Here is a 24364-nt window from a genome sequence, read left to right as displayed (position 1 = left end):
TTTTGTTGTAACTTTATAGTCTAGCCCTTTTGTTTCCTTAGCGTTTTTCAGCCTCGTGGAGCGCCTTAAGTATAGCGTTTTGTTTTTCCTCGTTGAGAGTGATTTTGAGTTAGTTAATCTTAAATAGAGTAGCTTAGAGTTTTTTCCTCCTTTGGAGTGATTTTCTGTTTACCCTAGTTTAGGCCTTTTTTCATAGCCTCACTCAGTCGAGGATATTTGTGATCTGAATAAAACAGCTCTCCGCCAAACTCTGCATCTGAGTCCTCTTTTGAGTCCGGGCCTGACAATTTTATCACCAGTAATAAAGATGACCAAACGCATGAGAAGATATCTGGATTAAAAAGTTGAAGGCACATAAACAGTCAACTGCAACTGCTATGGTGTATTTTGGAAAGGAAAATCAAGCTTAACATATGGATTCTGGATTTATTTTGATTTTAATTTGGCAAATATTGTGTTGTTTTTAACCATACATGTTTTTTATGTGAAAGGACTGGGTTGAAGAGAAGTTTACAAAATACAGTACAGAATGTGAACACTTGCAAAAGTACAACCCCATTTACAGAAAAGTTGGCACAACTCTAAAAGTTGTGATGATGTGCAATAAGTAACATTCTGCACCCATTCAAACAGCGTGGCTTCGTAGGAAAAGAGGGACGCTGCTAAACTGGCCTGCCTGCAATCCAGACTTATCACCGAAAGAAAATCTTTGGCACATTATGCAACGTAGGAGTGGTTGAACTGTTTACAGCTGAAATCCTACAGCAACACTTACACTTTGAAGATTACAGCAAAGACTCCTCAGTTCTCTAACAGAGTGCTGTTAAAAGAAGAGCTGATGAACAGAGTGGTAATCATGATACTGTCCAACTTTTTACAAGCCTGTTGCTGGCATCTAAATGAACATGTCATTTGATAACTTGTCTTTCTGCTACTTTCAATTAAATATGAAGTTTCAGTGTTTTCCCATCGACACAGTTTGCCTCTATTTACATTTTACACAGCAGGAAAACTTTTTTTGACCAAGCCTTTAGCATAGCCTATCAAAGACGTTTCAAGGTGTGACATACTGGTTTATCAGGTAAGTTTCAGCCACTCAATTTCACTTTTTAAAATGTTTAAATAAATCATCTCTTAACCACGACACACACTGCTTAACCTGTCATTTATTAATGCAAGAACAGGAAATATTACAAGGACCATGTCATGTTTGGCAAGAGACAACAAGCACAAAAATACACTTTGACATGTACAACGTGACCTTTATACAGTGTAAATGCAGTTGCACGTCTTCTCATCAGTGGCCCTTAGATCTTTACGTAACACTAACTGCATTGTGTTCACAGTATTATTAGAGTGTTGACCACAAACAGCGGTATTTGTTTCGAATGCAGCACCATGAAGTTAGCAGGTGACCACAGCGAGTGTTAAAAAGTGCAGCAGCTCTGTTTCTGTGAACAGCGTTCTCACGAAGCAGACGGAACAACTCGCTTTAACTAAAAATAAACCTGCACGTCTTGAAAATACACACAGCTTCAGTTAACTGAAGATCATGATGAACCGCTTTAGTCCAAAGTTCGTTAAGATTCTGCTCACTGCCATTGAATATAAATATACAAACTGTAACTGAATGTGCACACAGTGTACCACTTTCATCACATCTCATCCGAAGTCAATTTGTTATTACACATTATTTTTACAGACGTATCTATACATTTGTAACAAACAAGTGCAAACCATTCCCCTGATATAGCTCAGTGCAATTACAAAAAACAATCTACTTCCTTGTTGTCAGTCATAACGTGGTGTTGCTAAGATTGGCATACTTGTTGAAACTGTGAACTGCGATCTTTGAAAACACCTCGTGTCACTCGTCTGTCACTCAGCAACCTGGAAGACACAGAATGAACAAATCAGACGTCAAAGTGGTGAAAAATGACATAAACTAGTACTGATTTAACACACTTTGCAATAACGCTTATTATAAAGCAGCACATGAACCATTTAACACCCTACGAGCGTGTTTACACCTCACGTCAGTGCATGCATCTAAAGTGACCACCTGTGATCTGTATGCTGTTACAGCTTCATAAAATTAAATTGATATTTAACTTGATGCTGGCTCAATGAGACCATAACATATAAAGGACGCCACACAAAAGTTTCAAGGTTTGCAAAAGAAAAAGGATCTTTATTAACAAGTTGCCCCTAGGGAAGAGAAGAAAAAGGAAAAAAACATTTAACCCATAAAGTAATAAACCAAAAAGAGATGGAGACCCCGGCTGAAAGAAACAGAAGATAGGGAAACACAGGGCCAGCCATGCTGTGGGCTGTCGCACCCTGCACTACCACACTAACTAAGGAAGAACAGGCCTAACCTAACACAAGACGAAAAACTGGACTACCGGATGTCTTTGCATTAAGTAACATTCTGCACCCATTCAAACAGCGTGGCTTCGTAGGAAAAGAGGGACGCTGCTAAACTGGCCTGCCTGCAATCCAGACTTATCACAGAAATAAAATCTTTGGCACATTATGCAACGTAGGAGTGGTTGAACTGTTTACAGCTGAAATCCTACAGCAACACTTACACTTTGAAGATTACAGCAAAGACTCCTCATTTCTCTAACAGAGTGCTGTTAAAAGAAGAGCTGATGAACAGTGTGGTAATCATGATACTGTCCAACTTTTTACAAGCCTGTTGCTGGCATCTAAATGAACATGTCATTTGATAACTTGTCTTTCTGCTACTTTCAATTAAATATGAAGTTTCAGTGTTTTCCCATCGACACAGTTTGCCTCTATTTACATTTTACACAGCAGGAAAACTTTTTTTGACCAAGCCTTTAGCATAGCCTATCAAAGACGTTTCAAGGTGTGACATACTGGTTTATCAGGTAAGTTTCAGCCACTCAATTTCACTTTTTAAAATGTTTAAATAAATCATCTCTTAACCACGACACACACTGCTTAACCTGTCATTTATTAATGCAAGAACAGGAAATATTACAAGGACCATGTCATGTTTGGCAAGAGACAACAAGCACAAAAATACACTTTGACATGTATAACATGACCTTTATACAGTGTAAATGCAGTTGCACGTCTTCTCATCAGTGGCCCTTAGATCTTTACGTAACACTAACTGCATTGTGTTCACAGTATTATTAGAGTGTTGACCACAAACAGCGGTATTTGTTTCGAATGCAACACCATGAAGTTAGCAGGTGACCACAGCGAGTGTTAAAAAGTGCAGCAGCTCTGTTTCTGTGAACAGCGTTCTCACGAAGCAGACGAAACAACTCGCTTTAACTAAAAATAAACCTGCACGTCTTGAAAATACACACAGCTTCAGTTAACTGAAGATCATGATGAACCGCTTTAGCAGACGGAACAACTCGCTTTACTGATTTAACACACTTTGCAATAACGCTTATTATAACGCAACACATGAACCATTTAACACCCTACGAGCCTGTTTACACCTCACGTCAGTGCATGCATCTCATGTGACCACCTGTGATCTGTATGCAAATAAACACGTGCACGATTGCAGTTTGCAAAGATGAAATGCTTTGTTGTTTTTAAGCGGTAGCTCAGCAGTAGTAGCCAACATACTTGGACGAAACGGACGACAAGAGGCCCAAAAAATTACGAATTTGTTCATGAAGTTTGCTTTTTGAGGGAGTCTGGGGATTTTCTGCATGGCTAGAAAGAAGTAGGGTATACTGGTTACTGGTTTGCTGTTTTATAAAATTTGATGTTTACCATCAATAAAATGTTGTCTACCATTCTGGGTTCAGGAGGCAGACACGGTCAACACCTTTAAGAGTAGACTTAAGACTTTCCTTTTTGATAAAGCTTATAGTTAGGGCTGGCTCAGGTCATGCCTTAGTTATGCTGCCATAGGATTAGACTCCCTCCCCTCTCCTCTCTCTCTCTCTCTCTGTCTCTCTGTCTCTCTCCCTGTCTCTCTGTCTCTCTCTCCATCACAATGACCACAAGCACAGCCTGTTTGAGACCAACAGGAAGTATTCGTTATTCTTATATCTTGATGGAAACATCGTTAAGTAGCGTACCACTAACTGCCGTTAGCTCTGTCACCAGTTTTATGGGTAGGCTACTGTATCCCTGCCAGACTGGCCACCGCTGGTTTTGTGTTCGGTCCAGCCGTGTTCACTAGAAGCCACTAGCTCATAGCGCTACCTAAACCCAAATTCATATAGAGTGTATTGTAATTCACAGTATCTTCAACCATCAACCTTCAACCATCTCCAGTCGTCCAACTATGTAAACACTATAAAACCCAGTATAAAAACCATTATTGTCCTCAGTCTTACCTATGTGATTGTAGCATAGGTATCCTCTGTTAAAGGTTGGTTGGTGACACCTGTTGCAAGCGCATAAAATGCGTCTGTGACTGGCTCAGCTTTAAAAAAAGATAGAAAATGTCAGTTTGTTGCCAAAAGTTACACCCTTCACTTTATTACAACATTGGTGTTAACAAGAGCTAAGGCTTTTTAAATCACAATGAGTCTCACCTGGTTGTTGAGTTTCATCCTCGCCCAAGGTGTAGTACACAGGTGAAGACAACAATTCACCCTCATCTGACAGAGAGAGACAGTGTTTAAGGACACAGACTATGTTTTATGCCCATTTGAGCCGTGGCACTTCTCGAGGCCCCTTCAGCCTTGTTGTTCTCTGTGGTTTGAGTCCAGGAAGCTTAAATTCTCACCAGAAACCAACACGTGACGTCTACCAAAGCCTTTACAGACAGACTTTTTGTTCTGTTTGTAACAACAGTCAAATGTTTGCACTACTTCAGTTATTTGCATTAATAATCTACAATATAGATTTATGTATCAAGTGTGAGGTGAATTACCTTTCTTCTTCTTGTTTTTTCTTACAGTAGCATATATCGGTTTGTCTTCACCAGCTGCACTGGCCTCCACTTGAACTGAAAAAAAGAAGAAGATATATTTCACTTCACAGCCGACACTGTAAATGAACTTTAATAAATCGCAGATTTCTGTTTCCTGCTGGTCTTCCTGTTTCATACTGCACACATCACATCAGGAACCAACATGACCGTTACACCAGAAGAGCTCACTGACACATTTTGACTTGCTGTCTTGTGTGAAGCAGCCTGAGGTCAATAATTAATAAATGTAGGAAGGGTGATTATCTTCCTACACCAGTGTACCTACCTGTTTGACCCTCTGAGCCTGATGCAGGTTTCAGTCTGGACAGGTAGAGCAACACTGCAAGACACGAAGAAGAAAAAAATAGCAACTTTATAGAAAACCATGAGTGGGCTTCATTTTGTTCACCATATCCTGCTCTAACCACGAAGCCCCCTCACTGCACCTCTCACTCTACCGTTATGAGTGAAGCGTTCATTATCTTTGAGACCACATTGTTCCTGTCTAACGCCTTCAGCAATCTTTTATTGATTGATCACATGACATAACCGCAAGTTCAGATGCAGAGGTGGCACAAAGAGGAACTGAATTTTCTGTTACACAGACAGTGGCATGTTAGGAATAAACAGAACCGGGTAGTCAAGATGAGTAACTTGCATATAAGAGAACCTCATCTACAGACTCTCAATCTGCACCTGAGAAGGTGATCACAGCACAAAAACAGCCATGAGCCATTCATGTAGCAAAGCTGTGACATGTGTCTGTACCTCTGTCGTAGTATGCTCTGCCATAGTGACGGAGTCCAACCACCAACAGCAGGATCATCAATAAAACAGTGACAATGATCCATGGAGTGGAACCAGAGGAGGGACCATTATTGTTTTTTTCCTGATGATGTAGATCTGGATCGACAATATGTAACATAGATATATAAATATTTAAAGGTGTGCTTGAATGGTTCAAAGTAAAATTTCAAAGTCCAAACTATGTTTTCAAAAAAACAAATGAGCGTGAACATAGAATATATACAGAATATAGAATTTTAATAACTTGGTTTTGTTTGCAGTGCTCCAGCTAAGAGTTTCAAGAAACAAGTTTTCAAAACACCGGGAGGTACTGTCAGGTGTCTGACAATATTTGCATGAAAAAATCAACATTTATATTAATATTTATTTATATTTATATGAGAAAAGTGTTTGTCACTTCTAATAGACATAATTTTAATGTGTCTCACCTCTGACAGTCAGTCGGCTCTCTGCTGATTCTCCACCATCAGAGGTTTTGCACTTGTAGAGTCCTTCATCAGACTTTGAAACACTGTGGATGTTGATCTCTCCTGTAGAGCTGTTCCTGTTGAGGACGCCATCTTTATAGAAATCAGTTAGGAGGTTGGAGGAAGCCTTACTGTTTCTGCATCGCAGAGTCACAACGTCTCCCTCCGTCACAGGAAGAGCAGGACTCTCCAGGATCACAGAACCATCTGAACAACATGTTTGAAAAGTGTTTCATCTTAAACATGAGTTAGAATTAAATCATGATGAGTTAATGACAAAATACAAACATACCAGTGACAGTGATGTTGATGCTGTTGCTTCTCTCCCCGTTTTCATCCTCACACCAGTACTCTCCACCATCCTCTAGATAAACATTTTTAATGATGCAGGTTGTAGTTTTACATTGTGAATCCTTTTTGACCTTATGTGCCACTTTCCATCCAGACCAACCCTCACAACTTAAAGTTACAGGGTCATATTGAAAGAACTGCAGTTTGTTTGGTTCAACACGAAGAGACACTGAATCTGAAACAAAGAAAAATCAAGAGATTTGTTCTTAAATCACATAAAATACTGGAATATAGATCTGAAATAATAAAACCAAATTAAAACAGAATTTAAACATTCTTTAATACATTTCCAGTTGAATGTATCCTTCAAAATAATTGATCAATATGAATGAGTCACTAACTGGTACTTACCAACTTTCTGATCACACAGCAGGAATAACACATTCATCACTGGAGAGACAAAAGAAAAGAGACAAACATCACAGAGACACGTTTAGAACTTCTAAATGCTTCATCGATTCCTATGAAAGATGCTCTGGATCAAAAACACGTTCATTAAGTTCAAGTTCAAGTTTAAGTTCTGTGGTCGTCCCCAAATGGTGGAATGACCAACGGCTACTAGAACAGCAACATCCCTTTCAACCTTTAAAAAACTTGTAAAAACCTTTCTGTTTAGAGAATGCTTCCCTACCTAACAAAACTAACAAAACTAACAACTACTCTGTGTCCTTTACACCTTTCTCAGCTTATGTCCTCCTCTGTAAGTCACTTTGGCTAAAAGCGTCTGCTAAATGTAATGTAATGTAATGTAAAAGTTCAAACCACCTCTTTTCATTTAGTTTATATCAAATAATACTCACACAGTCTGATGCAGAGAGCTGTGACCTCCATGTCGACTGGCTGCCGACTGTGTGAACAGACTGAAGTGTAAGTGACAATGGGTCTCTTCCTGTGTTGCTTATTTTTATTGTAGACGCAACTCTAAGTTGGGCTTTGGTTTGAAAACCATTCTCTCAGAGACAGAGCTGCTGTCGTGGTAGAAATAACCTCAGTGGTTAAATATCAGAGGGTGGAGCTAACGAACAGACTCAGACTCAGAACAGAGAAGAACACCTGACCAACATATAAATAAACATAAACTGAAATAACTTAAACTACTTTTCTTCGTGTCAGCAGACCAGACTGAGAACCTGTCTATGACAAAGCTAACACAGTGATGCTGATGTCGAGCAGGAGTAATGGCAGCCATGTTCACTGTCTGACATTAGCAGAGTAGCATGTTGAGTACAGCCAAGGCTCATGGGAATTAGTTTGCATTAGTCAGAGGTTTGGGATTCATCCTCTGGGAACCACGAATGCCGACAGTAAATCTAGTGGCGATTCATTCAGAAAATAATTCAGTGTGGACTGAAGCTGTGACGTTGACGGACAAACTAGCTCCTCCTTTGCTACATCACTGAGTGAGGCGAAGAGCAGGCACAAGGGGAGGAGTGCACCAAAGTACATGTGGGGTTCCACAAGATGAGGCTAAAGAGCTAAAGAGGTTGGAGCTAGGGTTACTTGTTCTACCAAGATTTAGCTGTTGTTGAAAACCACAAAACTTTTATGTCTTTTAAAGAAGTGAAACTGTGTGAAACTTCCTGATTGTGGTCGGGAGATCCAGGTTGTTGGGATCCTTAATGATTCTTTTAGCCTATTCTTTTGGAGCATCTGGTATTGTTGTGTTTTAGGGTGGGTAGAGCACCACCTATTGTATGTTCAGCTGAATGAACCACACTTTGCAGGGCCTGGTTTTGTTCTGTACTGTTTCTGAACCAGACAGTGATGTTTCCTGTGAGGTGGTGCAGGAATAGAAACCCCTCAGATATCAGACGTCGGACCTCAGGTGCTGATCTGAGCTAAAACAGTCTCTGCCTTGCCTTTCTCACCACAGAGTCAATATGCAGAATCCAGATCGGGCCCTTTGTGATGTGGACACCAAGGTACTTGAAGCTGTCCACTCTTTTCACCAAGGAGCCATTGATTTAAATGTAGGGGTGTAGTTCCCCCCTGCTTCAAGTCAACTATCATCTCCTTAGTCCTGCTGACATTCAGAAGGAGGTTGTTGTCTTGACACCAGCAGCACAGGTCCTCTACATCCTACCACAACTGTATTGTCAGCAAACTAGATGATGACCACGCAGCACATGTAGTATAGTAGAGGACCCCGAACACAGCCCTGAGGTGCTCAGATGTTAGGGATGAGGGTTGACCCTCAACCTGACTCTTGGGTCACAGTACAGTGCACAGTGAAGTTTTTCATCACTGTGTTGTCTCACAGACATACATGGCACACAGGTCCTACTCTGCCCCCTGCAGGACATCATTCACAGTACATGAGAAACTGTTTTTTTTTTCATGTACTGTGAATGATGTCCTGCAGGGGGCAGAGTAGGACCTGTGTGTCACCTCTCAGAGAGAAGACAGAAAAGATCAACACTGAAAGAAAGAAAAGAGGAAATCATGACACTGATCCAGTTTGTCTTCATGTATTTATGGAAACCTGTGGCATCAATCATTATGATAAGAACCACGATACTGAGTCATGATCAACACTGAGGAATTCAAACTCATTGAACTTAAAATGTATTCACACATTGCATCACTGTTACATTTGTAGTGTTCTACTTCTAAGTATCAAAGAGAGAGAGCGAGAGTTTTCAGGGAGATGTGACTGCATCTTCAACCAATACCGTGCCTGACTAGGCATAACCCTGAAAGAGACAGACAGAGACAGAGAGAGGGGAGGGAGGGGGAGTCCCCCGGGAGTCTAATCCTATGGCAGCATAACTAAGTGATGACCAGAGCCAGCACTAACTATAAGCTCTATCAAAAAGGAAAGTCTTGAGTCTACTCTTAAATGTGTTGACCGTGTCTGCCTCCCGAACCCAGAATGGTAGTTTGAAGTAGTAGAACATACTAACATTTGATAGTAATCCAAGTTATTTATGTAAGTTGTAAGTGATTGTTTGATTAGATATGTTTACTCTGATGATTACATTTGTAAAATACCAAAAGTTCTGTGAGCTGCATGGCCTATTTTTAGTCAGTTTATTATTATTATTATTATTATTTATTTTTTTTATTTTATTATTATTATTTCAAGGCTGCAGTTACATGCAGATTTACTTTTGACACACAGGATCTACTCTGCCCCCTGCAGGACATCATTCACAGAAACGTTTTTTTTACCCAGACATACATTTTATTACACGTTTTAATCAAAACAGGTTGATGCAGGTACATATAGTTATATATCTGTACATGAGACTGCAACACAATGTGGTCATAACACAATTATTCTTTGCATTGTAGGTAGAAAATACAAGCAGAAAGTGAGACCTGATGCGGCACATTTCAAACCCACAGAGTCTGTTCATAGAGGCGTAGAGATGCTGTGGTCAGTCTGACAACGCTTTGTCAGAGTTCTGATCAAGGAGAAATGATACATGTAGAAATAAAAAGAGCTGTGGTTTGCAGACTGTCTCTGTGGACTGTGAGAATCTTCATGTGTCACATGACACATCTGCTGCAAGACCCTGAGAAACACAAATGAATCCATGAAAAACATGTCAGAGAATGATGCTGATTACATCTGCTGCTCTGTCAAACACTTTGCATTTACTAATTGATTTAAATTTTTGGGTACGTTGACATCAGAGGTAACACGAGTCTTTGTTGTTTACCTCTGAGGTTCCCACAGTGAAGCAGTCCCAGCAGCAGCAGCAGAGGAGCCATCAGCACGACGGGGATAATGTTTCTGAAGATGAAGAACATGTCGTCTGAGCAGGGAGGAGTCTCTGTGTGAGGTGCTGCAAAGACTAAATTAAGCTTTAAGTCAAATACACTGCATTAGTCTGCTAAGCATCAAATAATCTGGTGAAGAACAAAATATAATTTTACTGTGTCTCACCTCTGACAGTCAGTCGGCTCTCTGCTGATTCTCCACCATCAGAGGTTTTGCACTTGTAGAGTCCTTCATCAGACTTTGAAACTCTGCAGATGGTGATCTCTCCTGTAGAGCTGCTACTGATGAGGACGCCATCTTTATAGAAACCAGTTAGGAGGTCGGAGGAAGTGTTCTTGTTTCTGCATCGCAGAGTCACGACGTCTCCCTCCGTCACAGGAAGAGCAGGACTCTCCAGGATCACAGAACCACCTGAACAACATGTTTGAAAAGTGTTTCATGTAAAACATGAGAGAGAATAAAATCATGATGAGTTAATGACAAAATACAAACATACCAGTGACAGTGATGTTGATGCTGTCGCTTCTCTCTCCCTTTCCATCCTCACACCAGTACTTTCCACCCTCCTCTGGATAAATATCTTTAATGACGCAGTACGACTCAGTTGTAAGTTTACATTGGAAATCCTTTTTGACCTTATGTGCCACTTTCCATCCAGACCAACCATATGTTCCCTCACAATGGAAAGTTACGTTGTCATATTCAAAGAACTGCAGTTTGTTTGGTTCAACACGAAGAGACACTGAATCTGAAACAAAGAAAAATCAAGAGATTTGTTCTTAAACCACATAAAATACTGAAATATAGATCTGAAATAATAAAACCAAATTAAAACAAATATATCTGATAAAGATTGCTACTTCCTTCTGTTCTTTAATACATTTCCAGTTGAATGTATCCTTCAAAATAATTCATCAATATGAATTAGTCACTAACTGGTACTCACCAACTTTCTGATCACACAGCAGGAATAACACATTCATCACTGGAGAGACAAAAGAAAAGAGACAAACATCACAGAGACACGTTTAGAACTTCTAAATGCTTCATCGATTCCTATGAAAGATGCTCTGGATCAAAAACACGTTCATTAAGTTCAAAACACCTCTTTTCATTTAGTTTTTATCAAATAGTACTCACACAGTCTGATGCAGAGAGCTGTGACCTCCATGTCGACTGGCTGCCGACTGTGTGAACAGACTGAAGTGTAAGGTACGTGACAATGGGTCTCTTCCTGTGTGGCTTATTTTTACTGTTGATGCAACTCTAAGTTGGGCTTTGGTTTGAAAACCATTCTCTCAGAGACAGAGCTGCTGTCGTGGTAGAAATAACCTCAGTGGTTAAATATCAGAGGGTGGAGCTAACAAACACACCAGACTCAGAAGGTGGTGCTGGTGGTGCAGGAATACGAACCCCTCAGATATCAGACGTCGGACCTCAGGTACTGATCTGAGCTAAAACAGTCTCTGCCTTGCCTTTCTCACCACAGAGTCAATATGCAGAATCCAGATCGGGCCCTTTGTGATGTGGACACCAAGGTACTCGAAGCTGTCCACTCTTTTCACCAAGGAGCCATTGATTTAAGTGTAGGGTTGTAGTCCCCCCCCCCCCCTGCTTCAAGTCAACTATCATCTCCTTAGTCCTGCTGACATTCAGAAGGAGGTTGTTGTCTTGACACCAGCAGCACAGGTCCTCTACATCCTACCACAACTGTATTGTCAGCAAACTAGATGATGACCACGCAGCACATGTAGTATAGTAGAGGACCCCGAACACAGCCCTGAGGTGCTCAGATGTTAGGGATGAGGGTTGACCCTCAACCTGACTCTTGGGTCACAGTACAGTGCAGTGAAGGTCCTACTCTGCCCCCTGCAGGACATCATTCACAGTACATGAGAAACAGTTTTTTTTTCATGTAATGTGAATGATGTCCTGCAGGGGGCAGAGTAGGACCTGTGTGTCACCTCTCAGAGAGAAGACAAAAAGATCAACACTGAAAGAAAGAAAAGAGGAAATCATGACACTGATCCAGTTTCTCTTCATGTATTTATGGAAACCTGTGGCATCAGTCATTATGATAAGAACCACGATACTGAGTCATGACCAACACTGAGGAATTCAAACTCATTGAACTTAAAATTTATTCACACATTGCATCACTGTTACATGTGTAGTCTTCTACTTCTAAGTATCAAAGAGAGAGAGAGAGAGAGTTTTCAGTAAAGGGAGATGTGACTGCATCTTCAACCAATACTGTGTCTGACTAGGCATAACCCTGAAAGAGAGAGGGGAGGGAGGGGGAGTCCCCCAGGAGTCTAATCCTATGGCAGCATAACTAAGTGATGACCAGAGCCAGCACTAACTATAAGCTCTATCAAAAAGGAAAGTCTTGAGTCTACTCTTAAATGTGTTGACCGTGTCTGCCTCCCGAACCCAGAATGGTAGTTTGAAGTAGTAGAACATACCAACATTTGATAGTAATCCAAGTTATTTATGTAAGTTGTAAGTGATTGTTTGATTAGATATGTTTACTCTGATGATTACATTTGTAAAATACCAAAAGTTCTGTGAGCTGCATGGCCTTTTTTTAGTCAGTTTATTATTATTATTATTATTATTTATTTTCATATTATTATTTATTATTTCAAGGCGCAGTTACTGCAGATTTCACTTTGACACACAGGTTCTACTCTGCCCCCTGCAGGACATTATTCACAGTAACATGAGAAACTTTTTTTTTTTACCCAGACATACATTTTATTACACGTTTTAATCAAAACAGTTTGATGCAGGTTCACATAGTTATATATCTGTACATGAGGCTGCAACACAATATGGTCATAACACAGTTATACTTTGCATTGTAGGTAGAAAATACAAGCAGAAAGTGAGACCTGATGCGGCACATTTCAAACCCACAGAGTCTGTTCATAGAGGCGTAGAGATGCTGTGGTCAGTCTGACAACGCTTTGTCAGAGTTCTGATCAAGGAGAAATGATACATGTAGAAATAAAAAGAGCTGTGGTTTGCAGACTGTCTCTGTGGACTGTGAGAATCTTCATGTGTCACATGACACATCTGCTGCAAGACCCTGAGAAACAGAAATGAATCCATGAAAAACACGTCAGAGAATGATGCTGATTACATCTGCTGCTCTGTCAAACATTTTGTATTTACTAATTGATTTAAATTTTTGGGTACGTTGACATCAGAGTTAACACGAGTCTTTGTTGTTTACCTCTGAGGTTCCCACAGTGAAGCAGTCCCAGCAGCAGCAGCAGAGGAGCCATCAGCACGACGGGGATAATGTTTCTGAAGATGAAGAACATGTCGTCTGAGCAGGGAGGAGTCTCTGTGTGAGGTTCTGCAAAGACAACACAAAGTATTTACTGTAATGTCACCAATCTGCCACATGTTATCATTTGTCCATTGAGGTTGCAGGATTCTCCAGAACCATCTGAACAACATGTGTTTGATATTTATTTCATGTTGAACTCATGATGAATTTGTGACAAACATACCAGTGACAGTGATGTTGGCGCTCTTGTTTTTCTTCTCATCTTCCTCTTCCCACCGGTGTTCTATGAGGTTTAAAACTAGGTTTAGAAAGAGCTGTTCACTGTCAGTGTTTGTTTTTTAGCTCCTGGTATCTAAAGCAGGAAACCAGTTGAATGGTTCATTTTGGGCAGCTCATTAGGCCTGGATAAGTTTAAGAGAAGTCTACAACGTGAATTCTTACGTGAAGTAAAACACTTAATTCATAATGTAAATTAAGCTTTAAGTCAAATACACTGCATTAGTCTGCTGAGCATCAAATAATCTGGTGAAGAACAAAATATAATTTTACTGTGTCTCACCTCTGACAGTCAGTCGGCTCTCTGCTGATTCTCCAGAGGTTTTGCACTTGTAGAGTCCTTCATCAAATTTTGAAACTCTGCAGATGGTGATCACTCCTGTAGAGCTGTTCCTGATGAGGACGCCATCTTTATAGAAACCACTTAGGAGGTTGGAGGAAGTGTTCTTGTTTCTGCATCGCAGAGTCACGACGTCTCCCTCCGTCACAGGAAGAGCAGGACTCTCCAGGATCACAGAACCAGCTGAACAACATGTTTGAAAAGTGTTTAATGTGAAACGAGAGAGATTTGAAATCATGATGAGTTAATGACAAAATACAAACATACCAGTGACAGTGATGTTGATGCTGTCGCTTCTCTTCCCGTTTCCATCCTCACACCAGTACTCTCCACCCTCCTCTGGATAAATATCTTTAATGACGCAGTACGACTCAGTTGTAGGTTGACATTGGAAATCCTTTTTGACCTTATGTGCCACTTTCCATCCATACCAACCATGTGTTCCCTCACAATGGAAAGTTACGTTGTCATATTGAAAGAACTGCAGTTTGTTTGGTTCAACACGAAGAGACACTGAATCTGAAACAAAGAAAAATCAAGAGATTTGTTCTTAAACCACATAAAATACTGGAATATAGATCTGAAATAATAAAACCAAATTAAAACAAATATATCTGATAAAGATTGCTACTTCCTTCTGTTCTTTAATACATTTCCAGTTGAATGTATCCTTCAAAATAATTCATCAATATGAATTAGTCACTAACTGGTACTCACCAACTTTCTGATCACACAGCAGGAATAACACATTCATCACTGGAGAGACAAAAGAAAAGAGACAAACATCACAGAGACACGTTTAGAACTTCTAAATGCTTCATCGATTCCTATGAAAGATGCTCTGGATCAAAAACACGTTCATTAAGTTCAAAACACCTCTTTTCATTTAGTTTATATCAAACAGTACTCACACAGTCTGATGCAGAGAGCTGTGACCTCCATGTCGACTGGCTGCCGACTGTGTGAACAGACTGAAGTGTAAGTGACAATGGGTCTCTTCCTGTGTGGCTTATTTTTACTGTAGACACAACTCTAAGTTGGGCTTTGGTTTGAAAACCATTCTCTCAGAGACAGAGCTGCTGTCGTGGTAGAAATAACCTCAGTGGTTAAATATCAGAGGGTGGAGCAAACGAACAGACTCAGACTCAGAAGGTGGTGCAGGAATACGAACCCCCTCAGACATCAGACGTCGGACCTCAGGTGCCGATCTGAGCTAAAACAGTCTCTGCCTTGCCTTTCTCACCACAGAGTCAATATGCAGAATCCAGATCGGCCCTTTGTGATGTGGACACCAAGGTACTTGAAGCTGTCCACTCTTTTCACCAAGGAGCCATTGATTTAAGTGTAGGGGTGTAGTTCCCCCCCTGCTTCAAGTCAACTATCATCTCCTTAGTCCTGCTGACACTCAGAAGGAGGTTGTTGTCTTGACACCAGCAGCACAGGTCCTCTACATCCTACCACAACTGTATTGTCAGCAAACTAGATGATGACCACGCAGCACATGTAGTATAGTAGAGGACCTCGAACACAGCCCTGAGGTGCTCAGATGTTAGGGATGAGGGTTGACCCTCAACCTGACTCTTGGGTCACAGTACAGTGCACAGTGAAGGTCCTACTCTGCCCCCTGCAGGACATCATTCACAGTACATGAGAAACTGTTTTTTTTTTTCATGTAATGTGAATGATGTCCTGCAGGGGGCAGAGTAGGACCTGTGTGTCACCTCTCAGAGAGAAGACAGAAAAGATCAACATTGAAAGAAAGAAAAGAGGAAATCATGACACTGATCCAGTTTCTCTTCATGTATTTATGGAAACCTGTGGCATCAATCATTATGATAAGAACCACGATACTGAGTCATGACCAACACTGAGGAATTCAAACTCATTGAACTTAAAATGTATTCACACATTGCATCACTGTTACATTTGTAGTCTTCTACTTCTAAGTATCAAAGAGAGAGAGAGAGAGTTTTCAGTAAAGGGAGATGTGACTGCACCTTCAACCAATACCGTGCCTGACTAGGCATAACCCTGAAAGAGACAGACAAAGCCAAAGAGAGAGGGGAGGGAGGGGGAGTCCCCCGGGAGTCTAATCCTATGGCAGCATAACTAAGGGATGACCAGAGCCAGCACTAACTATAAGCTCTATCAAAAAGGAAAGTCTTAAGTCTACTCTTAAAGGTGATGACCGTGTCTGCCTCCTGAACCCAGAATGGTAGTTTGAAGTAGTAGAACGTACCAACATTTGATAGTAATCCAAGTTATTCATGTAAATTGTAAGTGATTGTTTGATTAGATATGTTTACTCTGATGATTACATTTGTAAAACACCAAAAGTTCTGTGAGCTGCATGGCCTATTTTAGTCAGTTAATTATTATTATTATTATTATTATTATTATTATTATTATATTATCTTCATTTATATTATTATTATTATTATTCTCAATGGCTGCAGTTATGCAGATTTACTTTTGACACACAGGTTCTACTCTGCCCCTGCAGGACATTATTCACAGTAACATGAGAACTTTTTTTTTACCCAGACATACATTTATTACACGTTTTAATCAAACAGTTTGAGCGTTCACATAGTATATATCTGTACTGAGGCTGCAACACACTATGGTCATAACACAGTTATCTTTTGCATTGTAGGTAGAAATACAAGCAGAAGTGGACCTGATGCGGACATTTCCAACCCACAGAGTCTGTTCATAGAGGCGTAGAGTGCTGTGGTCAGTCTCTGACGCTTTGTCAGAGTTCTGATCAAGGAGAAATGATACATGTAGAAATAAAAGAGATGTGGTTTGCAACTGTCTCTGTGGACTTGGAAATCTTCATGTGTCACATGACACATCTGCTGCAAGACCCTGAGAAACAGAAATGAATCCATGAAAAACACGTCAGAGAATGATGCTGATTACATCTGCTGCTCTGTCAAACACTTGTATTTACTAATTGATTTCAATTTTGGGTATTGTCTCGACATCAGAGTTAACACGAGTCTTTGTTGTTTACCTCTGAGGTTCCCACAGTGAAGCAGTCCCAGCAGCAGCAGCAGAGGAGCCATCAGCACGACGGGGATAATGTTTCTGAAGATGAAGAACATGTCGTCTGAGCAGGGAGGAGTCTCTGTGTGAGGTTCTGCAAAGACAACACAAAGTATTTACTGTAATGTCACCAATCTGCCACATGTTATCATTTGTCCATTGAGGTTGCAGGATTCTCCAGAACCATCTGAACAACATGTGTTTGATATTTATTTCATGTTGAACTCATGATGAATTTGTGACAAACATACCAGTGACAGTGATGTTGGCGCTCTTGTTTTTCTTCCCATCTTCCTCTTCCCACCGGTGTTCTATGAGGTTTAAAACTAGGTTTAGAAAGAGCTGTTCACTGTCAGTGTTTGTTTTTTAGCTCCTGGTATCTAAAGCAGGAAACCAGTTGAATGGTTCATTTTGGGCAACTCATTAGGCCTGGATAAGTTTAAGAGAAGTCTACAACGTGAATGCTTACGTGAAGTAAAACACTTAATTCATAATGTAAATTAAGCTTTAAGTCAAATACACTGCATTAGTCTGCTGAGCATCAAATAATCTGGTGAAGAACAAAATATAATTTTAATGTGTCTCACCTCTGACAGTCAGCCGGCTCTCTGCTGATTCTCCACCATCAGAGGTTTTGCACTTGTAGAGTCCTTCATCAAACTTTGAAACTCTGCAGATGTTGATCTCTCCTGTAGAGCTGTTCCTGATGAGGACGCCATCTTTATAGAAACCAGTTAGGAGATTGGAGGAAGTGTTCTTGTTTCTGCATCGCAGAGTCACGACGTCTCCCTCCGTCACAGGAAGAGCAGGACTCTCCAGGATCACTGAACCAGCTGAACAACATGTTTGAAACGTGTTTCATGTAAAACATGAGTTAGAATAAAATCATAATGAGTTAATGACAAAATACAAACATACCAGTGACAGTGATGTTGATGCTGTTGCTTCTCTCCCCATTTCCATCCTCACACCAGTACTCTCCACCCTCCTCTGGATAAAGATTTTTATTGATGCAGGACGACTCAGTTGTACGTTGACATGGTAAATCCTTTTTGACCTTATGTGCCAATTTCCATCCAGACCAACCATATGTTCCCTCACAATGGAAAGTTACGGACTCATATTCAAAGAACTGCAGTTTGTTTGGTTCAACACGAAGAGACACTGAATCTGAAACAAAGAAAAATCAAAAGATTTGTTCTTAAATCACATAAAATTCTGGAATATAGATCTGAAATAATAAAACCAAATTAAAACAAATATATCTGATAAAGATTGCTACTTCCTTCTGTTCTTTAATACATTTCCAGTTGAATGTATCCTTCAAAATAATTGATCAATATGAATGAGTCACTAACTGGTACTCACCAACTTTCTGATCACACAGCAGGAATAACACATTCATCACTGGAGAGACAAAAGAAAAGAGACAAACATCACAGAGACACGTTCAGAACTTCTAAATGCTTCATCGATTCCTATGAAAGATGCTCTGGATCAAAAACACGTTCATTAAGTTCAAACCACCTCTTTTCATTTAGTTTATATCAAACATTACTCACACAGTCTGATGCAGAGAGCTGTGACCTCCATGTCGACTGGCTGCCGACTGTGTGAACAAAATGAAGTGTAAGGTACAGTACGTGACAATGGGTCTCTTCCTGTGTGGCTTATTTTTATTGTAGACGCAACTCTAAGTTGGGCTTTGGTTTGAAAACCATTCTCTCAGAGACAGAGCTGCTGTCGTGGTAGAAATAACCTCAGTGGTTAGGTCAGTTATCAGAGGGTGGAGCTAACGAACAGACTCAGAACAGAGAAGAACACCTGACCAACATATAAATAAACAAACTGAAATAACTTAAACTACTTTTCTTTGTGTCAGCAGACCAGACTGAGAACCTGTCTATGACAAAGCTAACACAGTGATGCTGAAGTCAAGATTTACTTTTGACACAGGATCTACTCTGCCCCCTGCAGGACATCCTTCACAGTAACATGAGAAACATTTTTTTTTACCCAGACATACATTTTAATCAAAACAGTTTGATGCAGGTTCATATAGTTATATATCTGTACATGAGGCTGCAACACAATATGGTCATAACACAATTATACTTTGCATTGTAGGTAGAAAATACAAGCAGAAAGTGAGACCTGATGCGGCACATTTCAAACCCACAGAGTCTGTTCATAGAGGCGTAGAGATGCTGTGGTCAGTCTGACAACGCTTTCTCAGAGTTCTGATCAAGGAGAAATGATACATGTAGAAATAAAAAGAGCTGTGGTTTGCAGACTGTCTCTGTGGACTTGTGGGAACCTTCATGTGTCACATGACACATCTGCTGCAAGACCCTGAGAAACAGAAATGAATCCATGAAAAACATGTCAGAGAATGATGCTGATTACATCTGCTGCTCTGTCAAACACTTTGCATTTACTAATTGATTTTAATTTTTGGGTACATTGACATCAGAGTTAACACAAGTCTTTGTTGTTTACCTCTGAGGTTCCCACAGTGAAGCAGTCCCAGCAGCAGCAGCAGAGGAGCCATCAGCACGACGGGGATAATGTTTCTGAAGATGAAGAACATGTCGTCTGAGCAGGGAGGAGTCTCTGTGTGAGGTTCTGCAAAGACAACACAAAGTATTTACTGTAATGTCACCAATCTGCCACATGTTATCATTTGTCCATTGAGGTTGCAGGATTCTCCAGAACCATCTGAACAACATGTGTTTGATATTTATTTCATGTTGAACTCATGATGAATTTGTGACAAACATACCAGTGACAGTGATGTTGGCGCTCTTGTTTTTCTTCCCATCTTCCTCTTCCCACCGGTGTTCTATGAGGTTTAAAACTAGGTTTAGAAAGAGCTGTTCACTGTCAGTGTTTGTTTTTTAGCTCCTGGTATCTAAAGCAGGAAACCAGTTGAATGGTTCATTTTGGGCAACTCATTAGGCCTGGATAAGTTTAAGAGAAGTCTACAACGTGAATGCTTACGTGAAGTAAAACACTTAATTCATAATGTAAATTAAGCTTTAAGTCAAACACACTGCATTAGTCTGCTGAGCATCAAATAATCTGGTGAGGAACAAAATATAATTTTACTGTGTCTCACCTCTGACAGTCAGTCGGCTCTCTGCTGATTCTCCACCATCAGAGGTTTTGCACTTGTAGAGTCCTTCATCAGACTTTGAAACACTGTGGATGGTGATCTCTCCTGTAGAGCTGTTACTGATGAGGACGCCATCTTTATAGAAACCAGTTAGGAGGTTGGAGGAAGTGTTCTTGTTTCTGCATCGCAGAGTCACGACGTCTCCCTCCGTCACAGGAAGAGCAGGACTCTCCAGGATCACTGAACCACCTGAACAACATGTTTGAAACGTGTTTCATGTAAAACATGAGTTAGAATTAAATCATGATGAGTTAATGACAAATGTGTTGTATTAATACAAACAAACCTGTGACAGTGATGTTGATGCTGTTGCTTCTACTCCCCTCTCCAGTCTCACACCAGTACTCCCCGGCGTCATTTGGATAAAGATTTTTTACGGTGCAGGACGACTTGGTTGTAGCTCTACATTGTGAATTCCCTTTTAACTTGTGTGCCACTTTCCATCCGGATGAGCCACGCAATCCCTCACAATGGAACGTTAGGTCGTCATATTCAAAGAACTGCAGTTTGTTTGGTTCGACACGAAGAGACACTGAATCTGAAAGTTATGTTTAAGAGTTGTGTTTTCAAATCACATTTCTCCATGGTTCAGTTATGATGCTCACACTGTCGGCACTTTTGGCAGTGAACAGAAGTCAGCATGGGCACCCTGACTGGTCTGTGGCCCGCAAGATCTGCTATTTTGGGAAATATTCAGACCCAGTCGCCAAGCTGTCAGTCTATCTAACTTTGTCAAAGTTGCTCAAATCGTTACGCCGGCCGAGTTTTCTTGCTTCTAACACACCAACTTTGAGGACAAAATATTCACTTCCTGCCTGATATCACACCCAGGGACAGGTGCCATGACACAGAGATCATCAGTGTGTTCTCCTGTCAGTGTCCATAATGTTATTGCAGGTGTATACCCTTAAAATCATTTAAAAAGTATAAATGAGTCACTGGTACTCACCAACTTTCTGATCACACAGCAGGAATAACATATTCATCACTGGAGAGACAAAAGGAAAGAGACAAACATCACAGAGACACGAGTCTACTCCTCCTCTAGGTGTTGTCTGTTAAATCCCATTACTGATACAAGAAAACAGCTTTAAAGTCCAAAAAAACTTTACCATTTAGTTTATATCAAACAGTACTTACACAGTCTGATGCAGAGAGCTGTGACCTCCATGTCGACTGGCTGCCGACTGTGTGAACAGACTGAAGTGTAAGGTACGTGACTATGGGTCTCTTCCTGTGTGGCTTATTTTTACTGTTGATGCAACGCTAATTTTGGGCTTTAGTTTGAAAACCATTCTCTCAGAGACAGAGCTGCTGTCGTGGTAGAAATAACCTCAGTGGTTAAATATCAGAGGGTGGAGCTAACGAACACACCAGACTCAGAACAGAGAAGAACATCTGACCAACATATAAATAAACTTTTCTTATAGCCGTGCTAGCAGCTCTGTGTGAATGTAGTATCTCAATCAACATTGTTTGGAGGAGGAAAGAGAGGAGCTTTATTAGATTACAAATGATGTAGCCTGAACATGAAAGCTGCAAGGGTACAGGCACAGGAAGTTACAGACTGCTTTTGGACTAATATCAGCTGGCTGCCATGTCTTGTGTTGTTGACCTTGTTGATGTTTGGCTGCAACAACACCAGTTTCTATGTATGTATGCTGCTTGAATGCGCATCACTGCGTGACACGTTTCACATGTGTACCCACAGACACTCAGAGTCTTTCACAGAGGTGTAGAGAAGTTGCGGTCCCTTGCTTTGTCAGAGTTCTGTCAAGTGGTATAGACACCGACAAAAAAAAGAATCTTGTGAGAATCTTCATGTCTTGATAGAGTCAAACCACATGACACATCTGCTGCTCAACCCTGAAATAGAAATGAAAAATATGTCTTCGATCATCGTCCTGCTGCTTTGTTGTTAATTTACTTCTGTAACTACATTTACATCAGAGTTAACACGAGTCTTTGTTGTTTACCTCTGAGGTTCCCACAGTGAAGCAGTCCCAGCAGCAGCAGCAGAGGAACCATCAGCACGACGGGGATAATGTTTCTGAAGATGAAGAACATGTCGTCTGAGCCGGGAGGAGTCTCTGTGTGAGGTGCTGCAAAGTAACCAGAAAGTATTTACTGTAATATCATTGTGACTCAGTGTATACTGATCAACAACGTTCAGACCACTGACAGGTGAAGCGAATAACACTAATCTCACTATCATGGCACATGTCAATGTGCAACAGGGTCGTAGGAGACCAAGGCACATGTGGGGAGCAAACGCTGGTCTGATCCAACTGATGAGCTACTGTCAGATTGCTAAAAAACGTTTATGGTGGTTCTGATAGAAAGGTGTCAGTGCATAAAAGTTTGGTTCTTATAGGACTGCCTAACTGCAGATGAGTCAGGGTGCCCATGCCCAAACCTGTTCACTACCAAAAATGCCAACAATGGACACATGAGCATCAGAACTGGACCACGGAGCAACAGGAGAAGGTGGCCTGGTCCGATAAATCATGTTTTCCAACCCGGCCTCCAAATTCCCCATATGTCAATCCAAACAAACATCTGTGGGATGTGCAGGACAAACAAGTCTGATCCATGGAGGCCCAACCTTGCAACTTAAAAGGTCTTATAGGAACTGCTGCTGACGTCTTGGTGCCAGATACCACAAAAAAAATGTATGTTTACTTGAAGCACAACACAGAATTTGTTGGCTGCCTCAGTGTTTGACTTAAAACACTGAACCTGGACCAACAACACATGTGACACAAGATGTCTCTGGTGTCAAAGTCTTGTAATGTATCATATTTAAATACATCCAGAAAAGCAAAAAAATAATATTCAAACGTGATTTGTGGGTAGTGGTTATTTAAAACATCAAGCAACTGTTTTTACGATCGCCAAGATAAAAATCTGTTACAAGCAATCAGGCTGGAAACAATTTGGTGCCTCACCTCTGACAGTCAGCCGACTCTCTGGTGATTCTCCAACATCCGAGATTTTGCACTTATATAGTCCATCATCAGTCTCGGAAATACGGAGGATGATCAGATCGCCTGTTGAACTGTTCCCGATGAGGAGACCATCTTTATAGAATCCAGCTATGAGGTTGGAAGAAGTTGTCTTGGTCCTGCATCGTAGAAGCACACCCTCTCCCTCCATCACAGGGAGGACAGGACTTTCCAGGATCACGGACCCATCTAAACAACAGATGTTTAAACGGTATTTAATATGAAACATGAGTCAGCACAACTCTTGTTTCAGTATAAACATACTTGTGACGGTGATGTTTACAGAGTTGCTTCTCTTCCCACCTCCAGCCTCACACCAGTACTCGCCACTATCATCGGGAAAAGCACCCAGAATGCTGCAGGACGACTCCGTTGACACGCCCCATTTCGATAAACCACAAGCTGCAATTTCTGTTTTGGCCCTCCTCAAAATGTTCCATCCAGTCAAGTCATCAAAGCCCGTACACTTCAAAGAGAGGGCCTCATATTCAAAGAGTTGTAGCCGGCTTGGAACGATCCAAAAAGCTGCATCTGAGACAGAAAAGAGATGAAGTTTGCTGCAGAGTTCAATATCGCTACTGAAAACTATAGGTGCCCCTGGATCCCACCGCACATGGCTCTGACATAGAGGCCAAGTGCTGGCCTGTTCTTCATGCAATCGTACCTTGATCTGCTCTATGCTGCTTGATGCTGTTTGTTGCAGCGTACTTCGAGAACAGAACAACCACATATTCTCAGCAGAGCAGGCCAGAGACTTGCTTCTGAAATATGTTGCTTTTGTACACAAACAGAACTACTTACCAACTTTATGAGCATGTGCACTCATCTGCAGAAACAGAGTCGCCCCTGAGAGACAAAGGAAAAGACGTCACAGAGACATGCTGACTTGTCTTCTTGATCAAACAAGAGCAAAGGGTTCAGCCACTGTTAGATGTTTTACTCAAAC

At 40.9% G+C, this 24364-nt stretch overlaps 3 protein-coding genes across 7 annotated transcripts; all 3 read right to left on the bottom strand.

Moving 5' to 3' along the window:
* Positions 1 to 1146: 1146 nt before the first annotated feature.
* Positions 1147 to 23489, bottom strand: LOC104937487 (Fc receptor-like protein 5). 3 transcript variants are annotated; one of them, XM_027287618.1, is made up of 12 exons: positions 23362 to 23489; positions 22390 to 22515; positions 21554 to 22279; positions 18607 to 18645; positions 6488 to 6721; positions 6157 to 6402; positions 5690 to 5824; positions 5208 to 5261; positions 4883 to 4957; positions 4542 to 4607; positions 4341 to 4429; positions 1147 to 1890 (listed from the first exon to the last, which is right to left on the bottom strand). In XM_027287618.1, the coding sequence occupies exons 3-11, from the start codon at positions 21582 to 21584 to the stop codon at positions 4341 to 4343; spliced, it is 969 nt and encodes a 322-aa protein (XP_027143419.1). In that variant the 5' UTR covers positions 21585 to 22279; positions 22390 to 22515; positions 23362 to 23489; the 3' UTR covers positions 1147 to 1890. The 3 variants fall into 3 exon arrangements, with proteins under 3 accessions (XP_027143419.1, XP_027143418.1, XP_027143420.1); XM_027287617.1 differs by lacking the exons at positions 18607 to 18645; positions 21554 to 22279; positions 22390 to 22515; positions 23362 to 23489 and adding exons at positions 6898 to 6936; positions 7347 to 7517; XM_027287619.1 differs by lacking the exons at positions 5690 to 5824; positions 18607 to 18645; positions 21554 to 22279; positions 22390 to 22515; positions 23362 to 23489 and adding exons at positions 6898 to 6936; positions 7347 to 7518.
* LOC113747585 (low affinity immunoglobulin gamma Fc region receptor II-like) lies at positions 9743 to 11501 on the bottom strand. 3 transcript variants are annotated; one of them, XR_003463707.1, is made up of 6 exons: positions 11414 to 11501; positions 11220 to 11258; positions 10770 to 11021; positions 10439 to 10684; positions 10212 to 10285; positions 9743 to 10064 (listed from the first exon to the last, which is right to left on the bottom strand). XR_003463707.1 is itself a non-coding variant. In XM_027287648.1 (6 exons), the coding sequence occupies exons 1-6, from the start codon at positions 11442 to 11444 to the stop codon at positions 10039 to 10041; spliced, it is 729 nt and encodes a 242-aa protein (XP_027143449.1). In that variant the 5' UTR covers positions 11445 to 11501; the 3' UTR covers positions 9743 to 10038. The 3 variants fall into 3 exon arrangements, 2 of the variants coding, with proteins under 2 accessions (XP_027143449.1, XP_027143450.1); XM_027287648.1 differs by having other exon boundaries at positions 10212 to 10346; XM_027287649.1 differs by having other exon boundaries at positions 10212 to 10337.
* Positions 13026 to 15224, bottom strand: LOC104937476 (high affinity immunoglobulin gamma Fc receptor I-like). The gene is made up of 6 exons (XM_027287657.1): positions 15099 to 15224; positions 14905 to 14943; positions 14455 to 14706; positions 14131 to 14370; positions 13512 to 13585; positions 13026 to 13364 (listed from the first exon to the last, which is right to left on the bottom strand). Exons 1-5 carry the CDS (start codon positions 15127 to 15129, stop codon positions 13563 to 13565), a joined length of 585 nt encoding a protein of 194 aa, XP_027143458.1. The 5' UTR covers positions 15130 to 15224; the 3' UTR covers positions 13026 to 13364; positions 13512 to 13562.
* Positions 23490 to 24364: the final 875 nt, after the last annotated feature.

The sequence above is a fragment of the Larimichthys crocea genome, chromosome XIV, assembly GCF_000972845.2.
Source record: "Larimichthys crocea isolate SSNF chromosome XIV, L_crocea_2.0, whole genome shotgun sequence".
NCBI lineage: Eukaryota > Metazoa > Chordata > Actinopteri > Sciaenidae > Larimichthys > Larimichthys crocea.
Note: the sequence above shows the minus strand (reverse complement) of the source record. Positions and strands in the feature narration are given on the sequence as shown.